A 17088-nucleotide genomic window follows, 5' to 3' on the forward strand; every position below is an offset into this window, starting at 1 on the left:
AGACCTGAGACCCTCACAGTCAAACCAGAGGTTTGAAATAGAAGAGAATAAAAGAGCATGGGCCATGCCACACAGAGATCAGCCACTTATGTGGTATCCACACAGAGCAACCCCACAGACCCCCTTTCTTCTAGGTCTTTAGGTGTCTGGCCTTCCCATGTCACTTCATGAATCTGAGTTTGCAAACTCATCTTGCATGGATTGAGTACATTATATAAAATGCACTGACAGATATTCTAATTCCATCACCTGTAATGCAGTAGATGTCAAGAGCCTCCAATTCATGATATCCAAGCACTCAAGGCCAAATTCCTCCTGCAGGTTTTCTTCCTTGCCTAGTTAATGTCTATTCCATATAATTGTTTCCTCCTAAAATAATATTGTTAGGGTACCTCCCTGAATTTCTGCTCCAGGTTTCAAAAAACTTTTCCCTTACAGCAACAAAAGTAAGAATAAGCAAAGTCAATCCTCCACATGTTAGTCTGACTGCCCTGTAGCTGTCCTTTTCCCATCAAAAGATTTTCCTTCACCTGATGACTTCTATTGTCCTTAGCTCTTTGCCTTTTTGAGCTTGAGTTAGTTTACATGATCCATAATTTCCCACTAAACAGTTTCCCTCTCGGGGTTAGAACCTTTCTAGCGTTTATCTTAACGGATCATTCCTAAATGAAACATACACATTTTCTCACTGATGATATCATAGAATTTATTTAAATAGAAAACACTATCTAACAAGTACAGTTCGAGTCTTACTTTCTGTGAAAACCTCTGATTTGCTTTTTTATTCCGATATAAACAAAGACCCGTTGTTCATTAATACATTCACTTCTTTCAACAAATATAACTCCAAATGCACTAGTTAAGGTGCTAAGCGTGAAGGGGACAATGTTCACATGAAATCTGGCGGTAAAACACATGATCAGAAACGTGATATATAATTTTTAAAATCAATAAGTAATGATTGTTGGTGAAAGAGCTCAGACAGATGGACTTGCCTTGGGAGTGTGGGGGAGACACTCTTACAGGAGAGTGAGTGGTATGAGCAGAAGGAAAGAGCCCTGCAAAGGCCCTGATGCAGGAGAACACGTGGCCTTTGGAAAGAATTAAAATAAAATAGGTCCGTGCAGTTAGAGTACACAAGGAGAGGACAATAGCCGGATAAGCGTACCAAGGTTAATAAAGGCAAAATCACTAAGGGAGTCTTTTAAGCCAGAGTAAGGATTTTGGATTGTATTCTAAGAGAAATAAGTTTTTAAAGGGCTTTAAGGAGAGGAGTGACATGATGCAATCTGAGATTGTTAAGGATAATTCTAGGCATAGCAAGGGGAATGAACTTTAGGAAACAAAAGTGGATACAAGTGACCATTTAGAAGATTCTTGAAACATGGGCTTCTTCAGCAAGCCACAAGAGCAGCAAAGAATAGAATTCAACATTTTTAACTCCTTGTTCAACATCCAGGTTTGAGACTGCACAAAAACCTATTTATGTGACTTTGAATTATTGTTAAAATTACTGACAATAAATTTTAAAATCTCCCATTATATATTTATTAACCTGAACTGAAATGCCATCTTTAAAAATCAGTTTCCTCAGAAACAGACTCAGAGACAGAGAACAGACTTGTGGTTGCCAAGGAAGGGGTGGAGGAAGGAAGGATTGGGAGTTTGGGATTAGCAGATGCAAACTATTATACAGGATGGATAAACAACAAGGTCCTACTGTACAGCACAGGGAACTATAGTCAATATCCTGTGGCAAACCATAATGGAAAAGAATATGAAAAAAAAAAATATATATATATGTATAACTGAGTCATTGCTGTACAAAAGAAATTAACACAATGTTGTAAATCAACTATACCTCAATAAAATTTAAAAAATAAAAATCAGTTTCCTATTGGTAAAGCTTAGTCAGCCAATAAGTAATGACTAAATTTAAAATTAGAATTTTTAACTACGGCCTATTTCTAATGACCAGAGGCTCAAGTTTTTCCAAATTGGAAATTTAAATTTGGGGATGATTCCTTTTATAAAATGATGCGTCCTCCACCAGAATGCCAAAATTAAACAAGCTTGTTTCACTTACCCACCAGCAGTGTGTGGCCTAAAATATCGTAGAACACGTTACCGTCCACCTTCAGGCCCAAGGTCCTGGACATGCTGAGGCCTCTGCTGAAAGATCGCCACACGGTACAGCCCCGCATGTAGGAACCTGAACAGCAAAGAGGAAGGTAAAAATTAGATGGGAATTTTGAAGGTTCCTCACATTCTGTTAATCATCTCCAAAGCGAGCTAGAATGTAACTAAGCACATTCTCCCACACAATATATAAAACTCAAGAAATAAGGAGTTGGCAGCATAAATCAAATCAAGAAAATGGGCAGCACAGACCAAGGTACCTCAAAGACACCAAAGATAAGCAGGGTGGAATCCAAGGACCCCGTGTAGTAAGGAAAACCACCTGAGAAAGAGACAGTATGGCCAAACCACAGAGGAACACGTGGCCGTCAAGATTTCCAACGGGCCATCATCTTTGGTATCTACTCTAATCACAGTATGGTACACAGCAGCTCAAAAGATGTTAAGGACGACGTGAAGAGCACTGCTGATGGACCAACACTGATCTCTGAAAACTGCCTCTGGCATGAGGAGAGGTAGTCATTATTTCCTGAGCTATGAAGTAATTTTTAAGTTGAAGTATAGTTGATTTACAATGTTTCAGGTATACAGCAAAGTTATTGAATTTAACCACCACTGAATACGGTGGTTTGTGAAACTGAAGGGGAAATACCCTCTACCATATTAAGAGACATTGACATTTTAGGAAAACCATTACACTGGCTCCATGGCATATTTTATGATCCGCAAATCATAAATCATGTATGTGGACTGAATCAATCAATGAATAAATATTTACTGAGTATCAACTATATATTTCAGGAATTGTGCCGGAGACATAAAGATGAATAAAACTAAGTAAATTCTGAACTTGTGTATCTTGAGTCTGATGGAGGAAACTCACATTAAAATAATAAAAATGGATTATTTGGATAGTAAAATTATAAATCCTCAAAAAGGAGTGTTGTATTATCTCCAGGTAGTGAGAGAGTTTATATCAATACCAAATGTCTGAAGTATTGGAAAAATGACTTTGGATTATGTAATAATTTGACTTTTAAATTGGAACTCTCAAGAAAATTCTCAACTATGATGTCCCCTAGACACAGAGCCTATAGATTCCTCTCGACCTCAGCTCCCCCAGTACCAGATGCCCTCACATCAGTCACCAATGAGTTAACCCATTCATACCCACTCACGTAGCAAACACTGCCTGCTTGCAGACTTTTCCCGACTCCAGACCTCCACCATAACGTCACTCCATCAGAATACGCCTGCCCATCTGAACAACCAGGAAGTACTAATGTGTTTACAGAGCTATCTATTGTGGGTGGAGGTCAGGGCTCAGTAAACCTCTAAAAGCAGCTTGCATGCCAAGATTCCAACACTCTCCAACTCCAGTAACTGGGGACAGTTGGCCATACAGGTCATGGGAGTCTGTAGGGCATGAACCAATAAAGGATTCTTTGGCAAGCATGCCAGAAGTTTCTACCCTCTGCGTTAATGGGTTTCCCCCTCCCAGGAAACACATTTGCATTTTAACAGAGACCTACAGGAGATAATGTATTAATTCAGTGGATTTCAAACTTTCGTTAAGCACCGACCCCTTTTTCAAATAAAACTTAATGTATATAAATAAATAAAAGTGCAGGTACTCTGAAGCAGAGGTTGAGGAGGCAGATTAAGTGAATTTTTGATGGGGGGGGTTGATTATGTTCATTGATAACTCATATGTGACTACTCCCCTCACTTCTACTGGAACTGGCCCACATCAAATATTCCTCAGCGTCATAAGCACCATGAGACCGAAGAAACAGAGAGAAGGACACAAAGATACTGATGGTCCTAATGTACTAGGGAAAGAGCCATGTGAGGAACCATCCTCCTATAGGGGCATAAAAAGAAATAAGGTGGAAGAGATCTGGAAAATTAGGATAAATAGACATTCTTGGCATGCAGATGATTTGAAATAAGAAAAAAAAAATGCTACAGCTGTCTAGCCAGGATCTTGCTTTCAATGACCTCAAGGATTACTTTGTTACTACCTGTTGAAATCTTAGCACCTCTCAAGGCCCACCTGAACCTCCAATATGCCCTGATGTGCTTTGCCAGGCATCAACCCCCAGAGCACCACCCTACCAAGGAAGGCAAAGCTTGCATATGTGGGTGTTGAGGTGCTGAGGTCTGGGAAGCATAACTGTGAAACGGCGCTGCTGTCCTCATCACTCAGCATCTGTGCCCAAGTCTCTCATCTCTGTATCTCAGATTCTGGCATTGGCATTTTGCCCTGGATGCTCCCACATCTCTCCAACTTTGATCTCAGAGCCTTTATCAGTACATCTGGTCATATTCTTCTTTTCTGATTCTGATCTTTTTTACCTACTTGTTCCCAGCTGCCTTGGATGTCTCCTAATTCCTTCCTATCTCTTCAGGTCTGGCCAAGATCTGCACACTCTGCCCGCTCTATATCCCCTGGAAGAGTGCCTGGTTCTCAGCCATTCTCTCCCATTTTCCCAGCAGGAGATTCCTCTGCGTTAGGACATCTTCACGAAGTGCTTTCTGCTAGCCTTGATTGATGATTTACACTTTTCAATGTCAATCTGCCTGCAGTCACAAAGCCAGTAAATCGTAGTGGCAGGATTCAGAACACGGAGTTGTGTGGTTCCCTCCACATCTGTTGTACCTATAGCGACATTTCTCAAAGGGTACTCCTTGGACTACTTGTTCCAGCATCAGAACGTTTGTTAAAAATTCAGATCTCGGGGGCTTCCCTGGTGGCGCAGTGGTTGAGAGTCAGCCTGCCGCCCCGGTCTGGGAAGATCCCACATGCCGTGGAGCGGCTGGGCCCATGAGCCATGGCCGCTGAGCCTGCGCATCCGGAGCCTGTGCTCCGCAACGGGAGAGGCCACAGCGGTGAGACACCCGCGTACCGCAAAAAAAAAAAAATTCAGATCTTTAGGCCCACTTTATATCAGAATTTGTCTCAGCAGGGTCTCTAAGTGAGAATTTTAATAAGCTCCCCAAGTGACTTTTTAGGCATGTTAAAGTTTGAGAGTCACAGATCTAGGGTATAGTTATCCATCTCTGATCCCCACCATGTCCCCACATACCACCTACCAGGACCCCCTGCATGGAGAGCCTAGAATATGGAAGAGGAAGGAAAAATGAGACGTTATGCCTGGGCCTCCTTACCTCTCAGAGCTCCCACCAGAGTCAGCGAGCTCACATGCTTACAGAAGGCTTGCCCCAAGTCCCGGAACTGCACTCCCTTCAACTGGACCCAGCTGGGCTCCTTTGGAAAAGACTGAATGATGACTCTGGCCCCCAGATCCCTGGATCCCAGCATCTTCTCACTCTTGAAATACAAACAGTTCTGCAAATCACCTGAAACACAGAACGAAGTCAAGGGGAGCAGAAGTATGTACAATATGCTTCGGGACAAATCTCCCAGACGAAAAGAAAGGCACTGTTGGCACAAAGGGCAAACCATGATTGTTTATTTCGTTTAATAATCTTACTTCCCTTTTACTTTGATTCTCCCCTTTGGATTATTAATTAAAACATCCAATAACTAGGACATGATGTTGCCTCCACTCTATTATTTCCAGAAGGCCCCAAATCATTCTCCTTAATTACTGTCACAAAGAGGATGACTAGAACCCACAAACCCAACCTAAATAGATGCTTATTTCAATCCAAAGGATCCCCCGGAGGGAGTGTGCAATCAAATGACCCTCTTGTGGTGGATAATTGTAGGGAAGAGATGTGAGCGCTGAACGTAACCACGGCTCTTTTTAGTCTTGAGATGTCCAGTGGGGCTTTCCCGATATTTTGCCGCTTTATGGTTTGGAGGCACAGCAATCATGCAAGAAATGGCAGAGGGCTCCAGAGGAGTGACCGAGCAGCCCCCCACACCAGGGCCTCCTTCCCAGCAGAGCCCCTAGCGAGAACAGCAAACAGCATGAACATAGTACCACACGCAACTACCAAAGTGTTGTGACCTCAGGGTCCAGACGCTTTGTGTTGACACATGGCATTTGGTGGTGTGGACCGACCTCAGGATGGAGAAGAAATCATCTCCTGAATTAACTCTTTGTTATCCAGGTTAATAAACCAAAGAAGAAATGTCACTAATACAAAATGATGGATCATTCAACAGTCATTTGCCAGCACCCAAAGGATGAATATATGAGGTGAATAAAGAGGTGTTTTATATTTGTACACTTTGTCACAATTTTGATTATACATGACATTGATCCATAATGTTTTCCAGTGTTCAGGCCTCTTGTTATTGTATCTGGCTACCTTGTTCCCAGACTTGAGCCCCACACAAAGAAGAGGTGAGTGACATATTATGTTTTTAATAAGGGTCTATGAATTTTGTTTTATTTTTAGAATTGTTTAGTAATGTTTAAAAGTTGTGGTGTAACTAGGGGTTTTTTTTCCATTAGGAGACAACAAATTTATACTGGTGTAAACCTAGAAGCATGGTCTCTCTTGCAGCATGATCAAATGCCATGATTTGTACAATATGATCTGAGAATACCTGTATGAGAATTACCGAGAGAGTCTGAATGGACTGCAGGTCCCAATTCAGCAGAATTGTTAAAGTTGGCAGTCACTGGATTCTAACCCACTGGATGCAAACATTTTTTTCAGAATAACACATGTATGAGCTAGATGACTAGAGGGGTGGAGAGTGGGATCCAGGTCCCTCTTACCCAACCACATCCCAACATTACACCCACAGGCGTCTATACATAGGCATGACTCGAATCTTTAACTCCAGCCTTGACATTTCTTCCAGGCTCCAGACACTACCAGACATCTCTACTCACAGGCTGGCCCGGCATCTCAGCCCCGACATGTACAAAATTAAACTCATGATCTCCATCCTCCCACCCCCAAAACCTGTTCCTCTTCCCATCTCAATAAATAGCCCCCTCATCCATCCAGAGCTCATGCCTGGGAGTCATCCTTGACACCCACGCCATCCTGGACCAAAGTTGACAAATGATGTCTTCACGACATGTGAAAGCCTCATAATCCACAGCCTGGGAAACCAAAACATAACCTACTAAACTAACCATCCCTGAAATAGATGCTTAATAGGTACATCAGTGTGATTCAGTGCCTGTTATTCTTCTAGAAGATAAATTGACTTTTTCAACCACTTACTTAAAGTATGTGGTAATTTCACTCAGAAAACAAACTCTAAAAGTGGGGGTGGTGGAGGGAGGGAAGAGCCTTACAGATCTAACCCATAAGAACGTGCTGCCTGTATCCCTGACCCTGTCAATCAGTTTTCCTGAGAATTTTAGAAGAGGCCTGGCATCAGTGTCAAGACTTCATTATAACCTCTAACCTGGAAATTTAATTCAACTCTCCAGATTTCATTATTTAACAGGAATATTTTTCCGCAGAAAAAGAATTACTTTCTCAAGCAGACACTTTTGTCTATCTCTTTCACAAGGGGGTTGAAGGCAGGAGGGGAAATGATGACTTGTCAAGAGCATGGTGAAAACTACAGAATATTAGGAACATGCACTTGAAAGAAGTCATCCACACCACTTATCATTGGACAGTAAGAACATTCTTTTTCACCCACTGGACTTCCCAACAAAATGCTTCTCTACCTTGTGAAGCATTGGCCCTCTGGCATGAAGCAAGGAGCTGCACCCTCTCATCAGTGAGATTTCCCTGTATGGTAACACTCCTGCTGAGGAGAACCACCATGACCTTTAAAACATGGAGCTCTCCGGCCACCCAGTTCTCTGTGGAGTTGTGAGAATATCTGAAACAAAGAAAAAGAAAATGACACATCTGAAGATATCACCCAAAATCTTTGTTGTTGTTGTTGCATTACTTTTTTTAACATCTTTATAGGAGTATAATTGCTTTACAATGGTGTGTTAGTTCCTGCTGTATAACAAAGTGAATCAGCTCTATGTATACATATATCCCCGTGTCCCCTCCCTTTTGCGTCTCCCTCCCACCCTCCCTATCCCACCCCTCTAGATGGTCACAAAGCACCGAGCTGATCTCCCTGTGCTATGCAGCTGCTTCCACTAGCTATCTATTTTACATTTGGTAGTGTATATATGTCAATGCTACTCCCTCACTTCGTCCCAGCTTCCCCTTCCCCTTCCCTGTATCCTCAAGTCCATCCTCTACGTCTGCATCTTTGTTCCTGTCCTGCCCCTAGGCTCATCAGAACCTATTTTTTTTAGATTCCATATATATGTGTTAGCATACAGTATTTGTTTTTCTCTTTCTGACTTACTTCGCTCTGCATGACAGACTCTAGGTCCATCCACCTCACTACAAATAACTCAATTTCGTTTCTTTTTATGGCTGAGTAACATCCCATTGTATATATGTGCCCCATCTTCTTTATCCATTCATCTGTTGATGGACATTTAGGTTGCTTCCATGTCCTGGCCATTGTAAATGGAGCTGCAATGAACATTGTGGTACATGACTCTTTTTGAATCATTGTTTTCTCAGGGTATATGCCCAGTAGTGGGATTGCTGGGTCATATGGTACTTCTATTTTTAGTTTTTTAAGGAACCTCCGTACTGTTCTCCATAGTGGCTGTATCAATTTACATTCCCACCAACAGTGCAAGAGGGTTCCCTTTTCTCCACACCCTCTCCAGCATTTATTGTTTGTAGAGTTTTTGATGATGGCCATTCCGACCGGTATCACTCCAAATCTTATTAGGAATAGTAAGCCACTAAATTAGCCTAATTCTCCATCTGGGGCTCTATTTCTTTAGAAAACTCAGATAAAGAAGAGTGAACTATCATCACAAGTATGTGAAAATTAGGAACTATGCTGACTATTGCACTGACCATCTACTGCAAGACGAAAGTTCTAGAGTCTCACCAGAGAAACTTATTTAAGAAGTCTTAATCTTCCAAATGTTTCATGCTTTGTAATCTTGTCAAAATGTCTACTATTATTTAATGTAAAAATGCATTATTGAAAGACAAACAAATGTCAGACACCAACACAGTGAAGACCTCATCTTCTTCCATCTAAAAGGAGCCAGGGTGACATGCAGTACCTCAAGGGTGACCTCAGATGGAGGTCTGTATTCTGTGCAGTCTCCACAATGACAGTCTCTTCCAAGGGCTTGGCGCCTTCTGCACCCATCCCACTGATGACAGTAACTTCATCCCCCGCGTGCCAGTCCACAGCATCTTCCAGAGCCAACACCGTGTCACGGGCATAGGCAGCTGCTCGAAGATGGGTGACCACTACTTCTGGGAGTGAACCTAAAGCAAATGCGAGGGAAACCTGCCTATAGACATTTTAAAAACTTATTATGAACGTGATGTTATTCAGCCAAAAAAGTCCTGTGAAAGAAGAATCTGGGAAAGCAAGCTTCAGGCTCAACAGGAACGAATGCCTTCACTTTTTTGGATATTGGGTTTTTTTGTCTGTCACACAGGGACAATAAAAGCAATCCAGGATAGAGAATGATATGGGGTGAAAAACACAGTAATTGGAGTCAGACTAACTTTACAGTTGAATCACAGTCTTGCCATAGTCTAACTATGTTTCTTTGGGTGATATACTTAAAGGTGGGTCTCAGTTTCCTCAGTTACAAAGCAGAAGCAGCAAAGCCTTCCCTCCTGGGGGTTTAGGATGATTCAATGAGAAAATATCTGTGAAACAACTAGCGTGGACCTTGCCACATAACAGACCCTCAATATATTTTAGTCTGCTCTCTTCCCTCCTTGCATCACACTGTTTTGAGGATGAAATTTGTCACCTCTTTCTTCTTCCAAGTAGACTCTCCAAGATAGAAGTTCACCATGTATTTCTAAACTGAAGACTTCAACTCACTGTACAAATAGTAATAGTAGAGTTAAAAGTCAAAATTACCCTCAGAATGGTTGTCCTAAGTCTTAGGGTATTAAGTGATCCCCTTATACTGTAAGACAAGGTGTATCCAGGACAGGATGGCTCAGCAAAGCTGAACAAGGGGGAACGTGTGACTCTAGATACCTTGGTTTGTTTTAGGCTCCAGTGCAGCCATCTGATCCTCCCCAAACCAGTATGCTGCTCCTTAACCAGTCTCGTAGTTTACTCTGGCCTTTTCCAGCAAGGGTCAAGGCAAAGATTTTTTTACAGCCATTACCTGAAGCAATACCTCAGAAAACACAAGGCTTACTCCCAACTCCTCCTTTCCTCAGCACATTTCCTTCCTCCTTCGCAATAGATCATAATTTACCTCTAGCCCACAGCAACTTCCTGTCCTCCCTTGTTGCACTAAAGTAATAATCCTTGAATCTCTAACTACAGAGGTGGGCAACAATAAATCATTTTCAAATTATTTTAAACTTCCCTCTTTATTTATTTGTCTATGTTGGGTGGCGAGGGCATTGTACCAGTAATGTTGTTCTAGGCTTAGGAAGGTCTCTGGGTTAATGATGTAATTTCCGAAGTTTACTTGGGCAATAATTTTATCTTAAAAAAAATTCCCAGAGTTCAAAATGTCTAATTATAGAGCAGGTGAAAATTAAGACATAAATCATCCCCAAAAGAAAATAATTTTAATTTTTTTCCTGGTTTGTGTGTTTTAACCTTTGGGAACAATAAATGAAATAAAGTCTATTTTGATGTATATGCATATATATGTGAATTTCTATGATCTGTTCTTGAATGTCTGCACAGAAAAATCTCTAATATGCATAGAAAATGTTTGTCAAGGACAAAATTCTATTAAACGCTGTGATCAATGGTTCATAATACTCAGTCAATACTCAACAAACACCTGCTGTGCACCTATCAACAAGCAGCTACATGTGGCAGAACCAAGAATAGGCACAACAAAGATATTTTTTAGCTAATCATTCTTATAAATAATAGTCAAGTCAGAATGAATGGAAAAAAATCACAGAGGATCTTTGAAGTGAATTTTTAACTATTAACATAAACTTAAGACCTTTCAAATGTTGACAGAGCCTCTAGAAAGCAGTAAAATTATCTCATAATTTATTCGCTCTCATTGCAAAAACAACACACCTCTACATGTCTGACTAAAACATCAACCTGAGCGTCTGATGCGTGCCAGCCTCATATTTGCAGCTACATAGCAGATATGGATATTTGGATGAGTTACCATCGTCTCAAACTGGAGAATGTCAAAATAAATTTAATAATCACCTGAGCTAGACCCTCTGCAAACAGCTTTTATTCTTCTGACCATTATGCATGTTCTTTTTTAATTACATCCCTTCTTTGTTCATTAACCTGCAGTATCTGCCTACAGTACTCAGTAACAAAGGCACAAATTCCCTTCTTGACTTTCAAGAGTCTCCTTAATCAGACTCCACTGTATGGTCTCTGACTCCTGAATAAACTCTCCATTCCAGGAAGCCTCTTTACTGTACTTCTTCTCATTTAACAGGATCATTCCTACCTCTACTCCTTTGCCTGTTCTATACCTTCCACTGGGTGCCCAGTTTTCTTCCCCTCATCTGCTCTCCTAAAAACAGCTCAAGCCTCACCTCTTCTGTTGGATGTCAGGGAGCACTTCAGCCCATGCTGATGTCCACTGCCTCCTACAGACGCCACAGTGATAAGGGGGGGCGGGGGGCGGTTCTTATTGAGTAAAAGGTCAGTGTACATCTGGGACTAGGCACACCACATGTCTGGCTGGATTGTGGGCCATTTAACTGAGTTGCTTTGCATGGGAGAAGACGTTCCACAAAGGAACAGATAGGAAAGGATGACAGAGATGGTACGGGGTCTGTCTCAGACATGGGCTCTCTCTCATGGACCCGTGGCTGAACCTGAGGAAAGAACCTGCAGGAACTCTCCAGATGGATTTTGTACCCGCTGTTCCTCTGCCTGGGATTCCTTCATCAACTCACTCTGCCTCATTCTTCAGAATGATGTTCAACTTGGTCCTTCAGAGAAACCTCTGAGACCTCCAAACCAGGTCAAACCCTGACTTATAATCTGTCATATCACTGTGTCCCTCTCCTTTCTAGCGCTTAACACATGTGGTTTGACCTCTATTACTGTCATTCTCCACTCCCCTATTAAACATGGCAGCAGAAGTTATACCTATACTTGCCCACCATCATAGTACCAATGCATATCACAGTGTCTTGTATATAATAAGTGTTCAATAAATATGTACTGAAGGAGGAAAATCATGACGGAAACATGGAGAAGCAAGCACCCCAAAGTTTTGGCACCCAGATGGTCAGATGGTCAGTGGCAACAGTGGTTGCCTTTGGTTCCATCATGGAACACAACCGTCCCACACCTGAGGGTTGGACCACCTGGGCAGCAAGGAAAGTCTGCACCCTTGGCACCCTGTGTTCAGTATTTTCATGGCAGGTACCCGAAGCAAGGGCAGCAGGGCAGCCCCCAGCTGCCTTCCTTCTGAAGGGAGCACAGTGACCAAGAAAACCAAAACAAGAGGAAAATAGACTAACTGATGAGATTGTCATGAGAACACCTATAACAAGCAGGCAGGGATGTTGGTAAGGGCTGGAGGATCTGTGAGAGTTGGGGGAGGTGAGCAGGAATACTTTTGTTATCACTATTGAAATATCCACAGGCTGAGAGTGTTCAGGGAGGCCTGGGGAGACTTGAGTGATGTAACCTATAGTCAGCACCGTATATTTCATACTAAGTTATTCTGTAATTATTATAGTACCTATGTCTCTTGCCCCACCTTGAATGCAGGGCCACTGCCTCATGCCTCCTCTACAAATGTCACAATTTCTAACACAGCATTCAACTGGGTTCATGATTAGCATTCAACTCATAGGGATTTAAACTATTCTGACTACTGCCATACGGACAATCACCTACAAACCTTCATCAGATATATACCTAAGTGAGCATATGATATCCAGCATGTAAAAAGCTGAAAAACAACACAAACATTATTGAGAATTTAGAATAAATCCAACCTATGCTAAGTAGTGTTACTCTGAAGTAAGAATTGTTGGTTTTCTGGGTTTTGCTTTGTTTTGTTTTCCTTTTGACAGATTGCACAGATTAGGAAGCTAAAATAGGCTAAAGTAACGCTTCCAGGACAAAATCACACAGTAGGAGATGTCAGTGCCAAGTTCTGAAACTGGCTCTTCTGAATCCAGAACCAAAGAACTGGACACCTAATGGAATTCTAGCCTCTGGAAGCAACTGTATATTAACTGTGCTCAATTAGCTTTGATACTCAAAACATTATAGCCTTTACTTTATAAATACTATTTAAAAGCCATACAAGGTGGATCGACTGACTTCTCTGATGAAAACAGCATCGTACACATTTCAAATGTGAGTCATTTCACTTCACAGAACTCTTCAGAAACCCAGCTCAGGTGTCTCCCTTCCTTTCTGTACCACAAATAAATAAAAATTTAAAAAAAGAAAAAAAGAAAAAAAAAAGAAAAACCATGTAAAAATACACTTTAAAAAGCTCAGTAATTTATGCATATGCTTACAAGAAAAAAAGATTGTGCTCTTGACTCGTAATTTAATACAATGTTTAACCTCTTTGGGCTTTCAACTTTGACCTGTTAACCAACAAACTACTCATTCTCTCCCACTAATGATTTCTACTCATAATTGTACTTCCTGCAAATTATTGTTCAAGCATGTCAGTGCCATTCATCCATAATTACACAGGCCCAGAGAATCATCTTGCCAAACGGTCATGGAGAGAAAGAAAATCATCTTTGTGGGTTAACACACTTTAAAATCACTAATTATCCTCTGTTTGTTTTGTAGGACTTCAATCGTTCAATTTATTCCAAGTGAATAACTGCCAAGACCTTTCCAAATCAGTAAAGGGCAGGGGGAGGGGAAAAGGGGGCTGGGGGAGAGGGAGAGAGAGGAAGGAAGGCAGAGAGAGGAGGGAGGGAAAGAGGGAGGAAAGAATTATTTCATCAAAATCATGTTCACATCAGAACAGAAATATAAAGCAATTCACAAAAGAACTAGAAATATTTTTCTCAAATATATGTAAATTATTTCCCCTTATTTCTGCATGCAGCTTCACCATTATCCATAGCAAAACAATGAATGCTACCTTTCCTTTCGTGTAGATGAACATCTGTCAAGCACTGGCAAGACAGACATAAAGGGAACAGAGTCACTGTCCTCCAGGGTCCATGAATAGTACAGGAAATAAACAAAAAAATCACAAATGCACTCTGTTAAGTGTTAAGGCAGAGGGACACCCAGGGTCCGCCAGTGAAGAGACATGGAACACCTCACACAGAGGCAGGGGTTGTTTCTGGGAATGCTTCCCAGAAGACGTGACAACTGAGCTGGGTCTTGAAGGATAAGCCACAGTGGAGGAGAGGACAAAATGGGCAGAGCCCTCCAGGCGAAGGCAACACTGTGCACCATGGTGTTGGCCAACATGACACACTCAAATAACTGCCATAGAGGTGGCACGGCCAGAATGCAGGTGTATGGCAGGGATGGGGACCTGACGAGGGTCAGTGGGAATGCACCTGGAAGGGTGAGCAGGCTCTGCCCTGGAAGGACCCCGCAGGCCCTCCCGAAGAGCTTAGAGTTTACTCCAAAAGTGGTTTGGAAACCACCAAAGAAATATTTCACATGACAACTAAGGAATCATACTGTTGTGAAACCAGCCATATTTTAAGCTCATAAGCTTACATATCAAACTGAGGGGAGAGAATCCTTAGAGAGACACTGTATATACTGCACACTGGGGAGAACGAGAAAAGTCTGAGTCATGTCCTGAGCTGGGTAGGAGCCAGCCAGGGGGGAAGGAGGGAGCTTGATGTGCTCCAGGGACTGAATGGAGATGGGGGTTTCTGGAGCAGATGAGTAAGAAGCCATGGTGTGGCTGGGACAAATAATGCCGGACCCTCTTGGCCTGCTTTAAAGGAACTGAACCTTATTCAGAACAGTTACTTGATCAAATTTATGGTTTTAAGCGTCACACTGGATGTGGCATGAAGAGTAGATTACAAGAAAGTGCATAAAAGAAAGAGGTGTATGTAGAAGGCTTCTGCAGTTTGTAGAAGGCTAATGTAGTAGATCAGACAAGAAGTTTTGGAGGTCTGAATAAGAGTAAGGCAGCAGATCTGGAGAGGAGTATAAAAATTGGGGGTACCTTTTGGGGAATCAAGAGGACTGGGTGACTGGCTCTAAAGGTAAGGGGAAAGAGGTTAATAATGCCTCACAGATCCAGAGCTGATGCAAGTCGGTAGACAACAGGGACATCTTGGGAAAAAGATAACAAATCCATTCGATAAACAGTTATTGAGCACCTACTGTGTGCTATGTGCCATGTGCTATTCTAGGTACTGGGAATACAGTAGTGAGAAAAACAGTCAAAAATCCCTGCCCTCATGTACTTTATATTCTAGTAGTATTCAGTTTTAGACATACTTGGTTTTAGATGACCATTTTAGACAGGTTACATGTTAGATACTAAAGAGAATATCCAAGTAAAAAGTTGAGTCTGAAGCTCAGAAGAGAGGTCTGAGGCTCGATATATAAAGAAATATGTGCATAAAGGTTAACGCTGGGAATAAGTGGGGTTTCTTGAGAGAAAGTACACATTATAAATGAAGAATATTCAAGACCAAGCCCATGGGAACATCGTCATTCGAAGATTGGGCAGATGGAGAGGAATGTAAGGGGATCAGAAGAAGGAAGAAAACCAAAAAATTGAAGGTATGCATTTACCCATAATTACAGAAAATAATGCAGTGGAAGGAAAGTCTTAGCTCTCCATACACCTGCTTGAGGACTCATTCCTCCCCCATCTCCTTGCTCTTTTTTGTAATGTTTAAGCTCTGGGCATCTGCCCAGCATTTCTTGTACTTGAGCCCTGTTTCCCACTGTTCATTTCATCCATCTGCCAACAGAAGGTAGAGTAGCAGGATATGAGCTTTGAGAGGAAAGGGGTGGAGAGAAAACCCTGGCTTTCTACTGTTTCTCAGTTCCCCTCCCCCTGCCAGCAGCTGGCCCAGATTCTCTGATCATATACTACCCCTAACAACAGCAGAAGGTTATAAGTAACCAGAGGAATTAGGAAAGGGCTGACTACTGCTGATTACTCCACCTCACACCTAAGCTGGCTCTCTCTGCTCCCAGAACCCACACTGTGCCAGGCCATCGTGTCACCTCTGGGCCACAGAAGCCACTCTCAGGGCAGAGGGACTTAGCACCCTCTGTCACTAGTACTCAACAGGAAAAGACTGATATAGTAGAGTCCAAATGGGATGAGAGCCCAGAGAGATGTGCCCCTGACATCTCATGTTGAAAATGGACCTGCTTCCCCACACAATTATTCGTATACACAAAGGTCAGCTGCTATACTCCCCTTAGCATTAGACAGAAAAGTAAAACACACTTTTGAGGGCTCACATAGGCCCTTAACCATAGGTTTATCAGCATTTCTTTTTCTTAATTGAAGTATAGTTGATTTACAATATTGTTTTAGTTTCAGGTGTGCAGCACAGTGATTCAGTTATACATATATATCTATTCTTTTTCAGATTCTTTACCCTTATAGGTTATTACAAAATATTGAGTATAGTTCCCTATGCTATACAGTAGGTCCCTGTTGTTTATCTATTTTATATATAGTAGTGTGTATATGTTAATCCCAACCATCTTTAAACAAATGTATTCCAAGTTACAAACAACCAACTTAGAAGGGAATTCTTTGCACCCAAACCATTTGTGAATCGGAGATGATCCAATTTACTTTACTTCAGAAGAGAAGACTGTGACATTAGCGTTAATACAAGACTATCTGGCAAACCAAAGAGATGGAATGGAGGCATTTTGCGTGCACCATTTCCCTCTGCCCTTGAGAATCACTCGCTGTGATTTCTCTCTTGGATGAAGACAAACCCTGGCGGGGGAATCCTGTATGAGATTGGCTCTGTGTGTGCACCGCGAGCCTCCTGCATCCTTACTGGTCAATCTCCAGTGGTATTGATGGA

General features: G+C 41.9%; 1 protein-coding gene across 11 annotated transcripts in view; it reads right to left on the bottom strand.

Annotated features, from left to right (window-relative positions):
• PKHD1 (PKHD1 ciliary IPT domain containing fibrocystin/polyductin) overlaps positions 1-17088 on the bottom strand; it is a 600926-nt gene that overhangs the window by 414108 nt on the left and 169730 nt on the right. For all 11 annotated transcript variants that reach the window (XM_024765924.1, XM_024765923.1, XM_024765919.1 and 8 more), the window contains 4 exons: positions 9189-9399; positions 7755-7912; positions 5311-5502; positions 2087-2212 (listed from right to left, as the gene is read on the bottom strand). In XM_024765924.1, the coding sequence (XP_024621692.1) occupies positions 2087-2212; positions 5311-5502; positions 7755-7912; positions 9189-9399 (687 nt within the window). The remainder of the gene's footprint in view (positions 1-2086; positions 2213-5310; positions 5503-7754; positions 7913-9188; positions 9400-17088) is intronic.

The sequence above is a fragment of the Neophocaena asiaeorientalis genome, unplaced genomic scaffold (assembly GCF_003031525.2).
Source record: "Neophocaena asiaeorientalis asiaeorientalis breed wild unplaced genomic scaffold, Neophocaena_asiaeorientalis_V1.1 scaffold46, whole genome shotgun sequence".
NCBI lineage: Eukaryota > Metazoa > Chordata > Mammalia > Artiodactyla > Phocoenidae > Neophocaena > Neophocaena asiaeorientalis.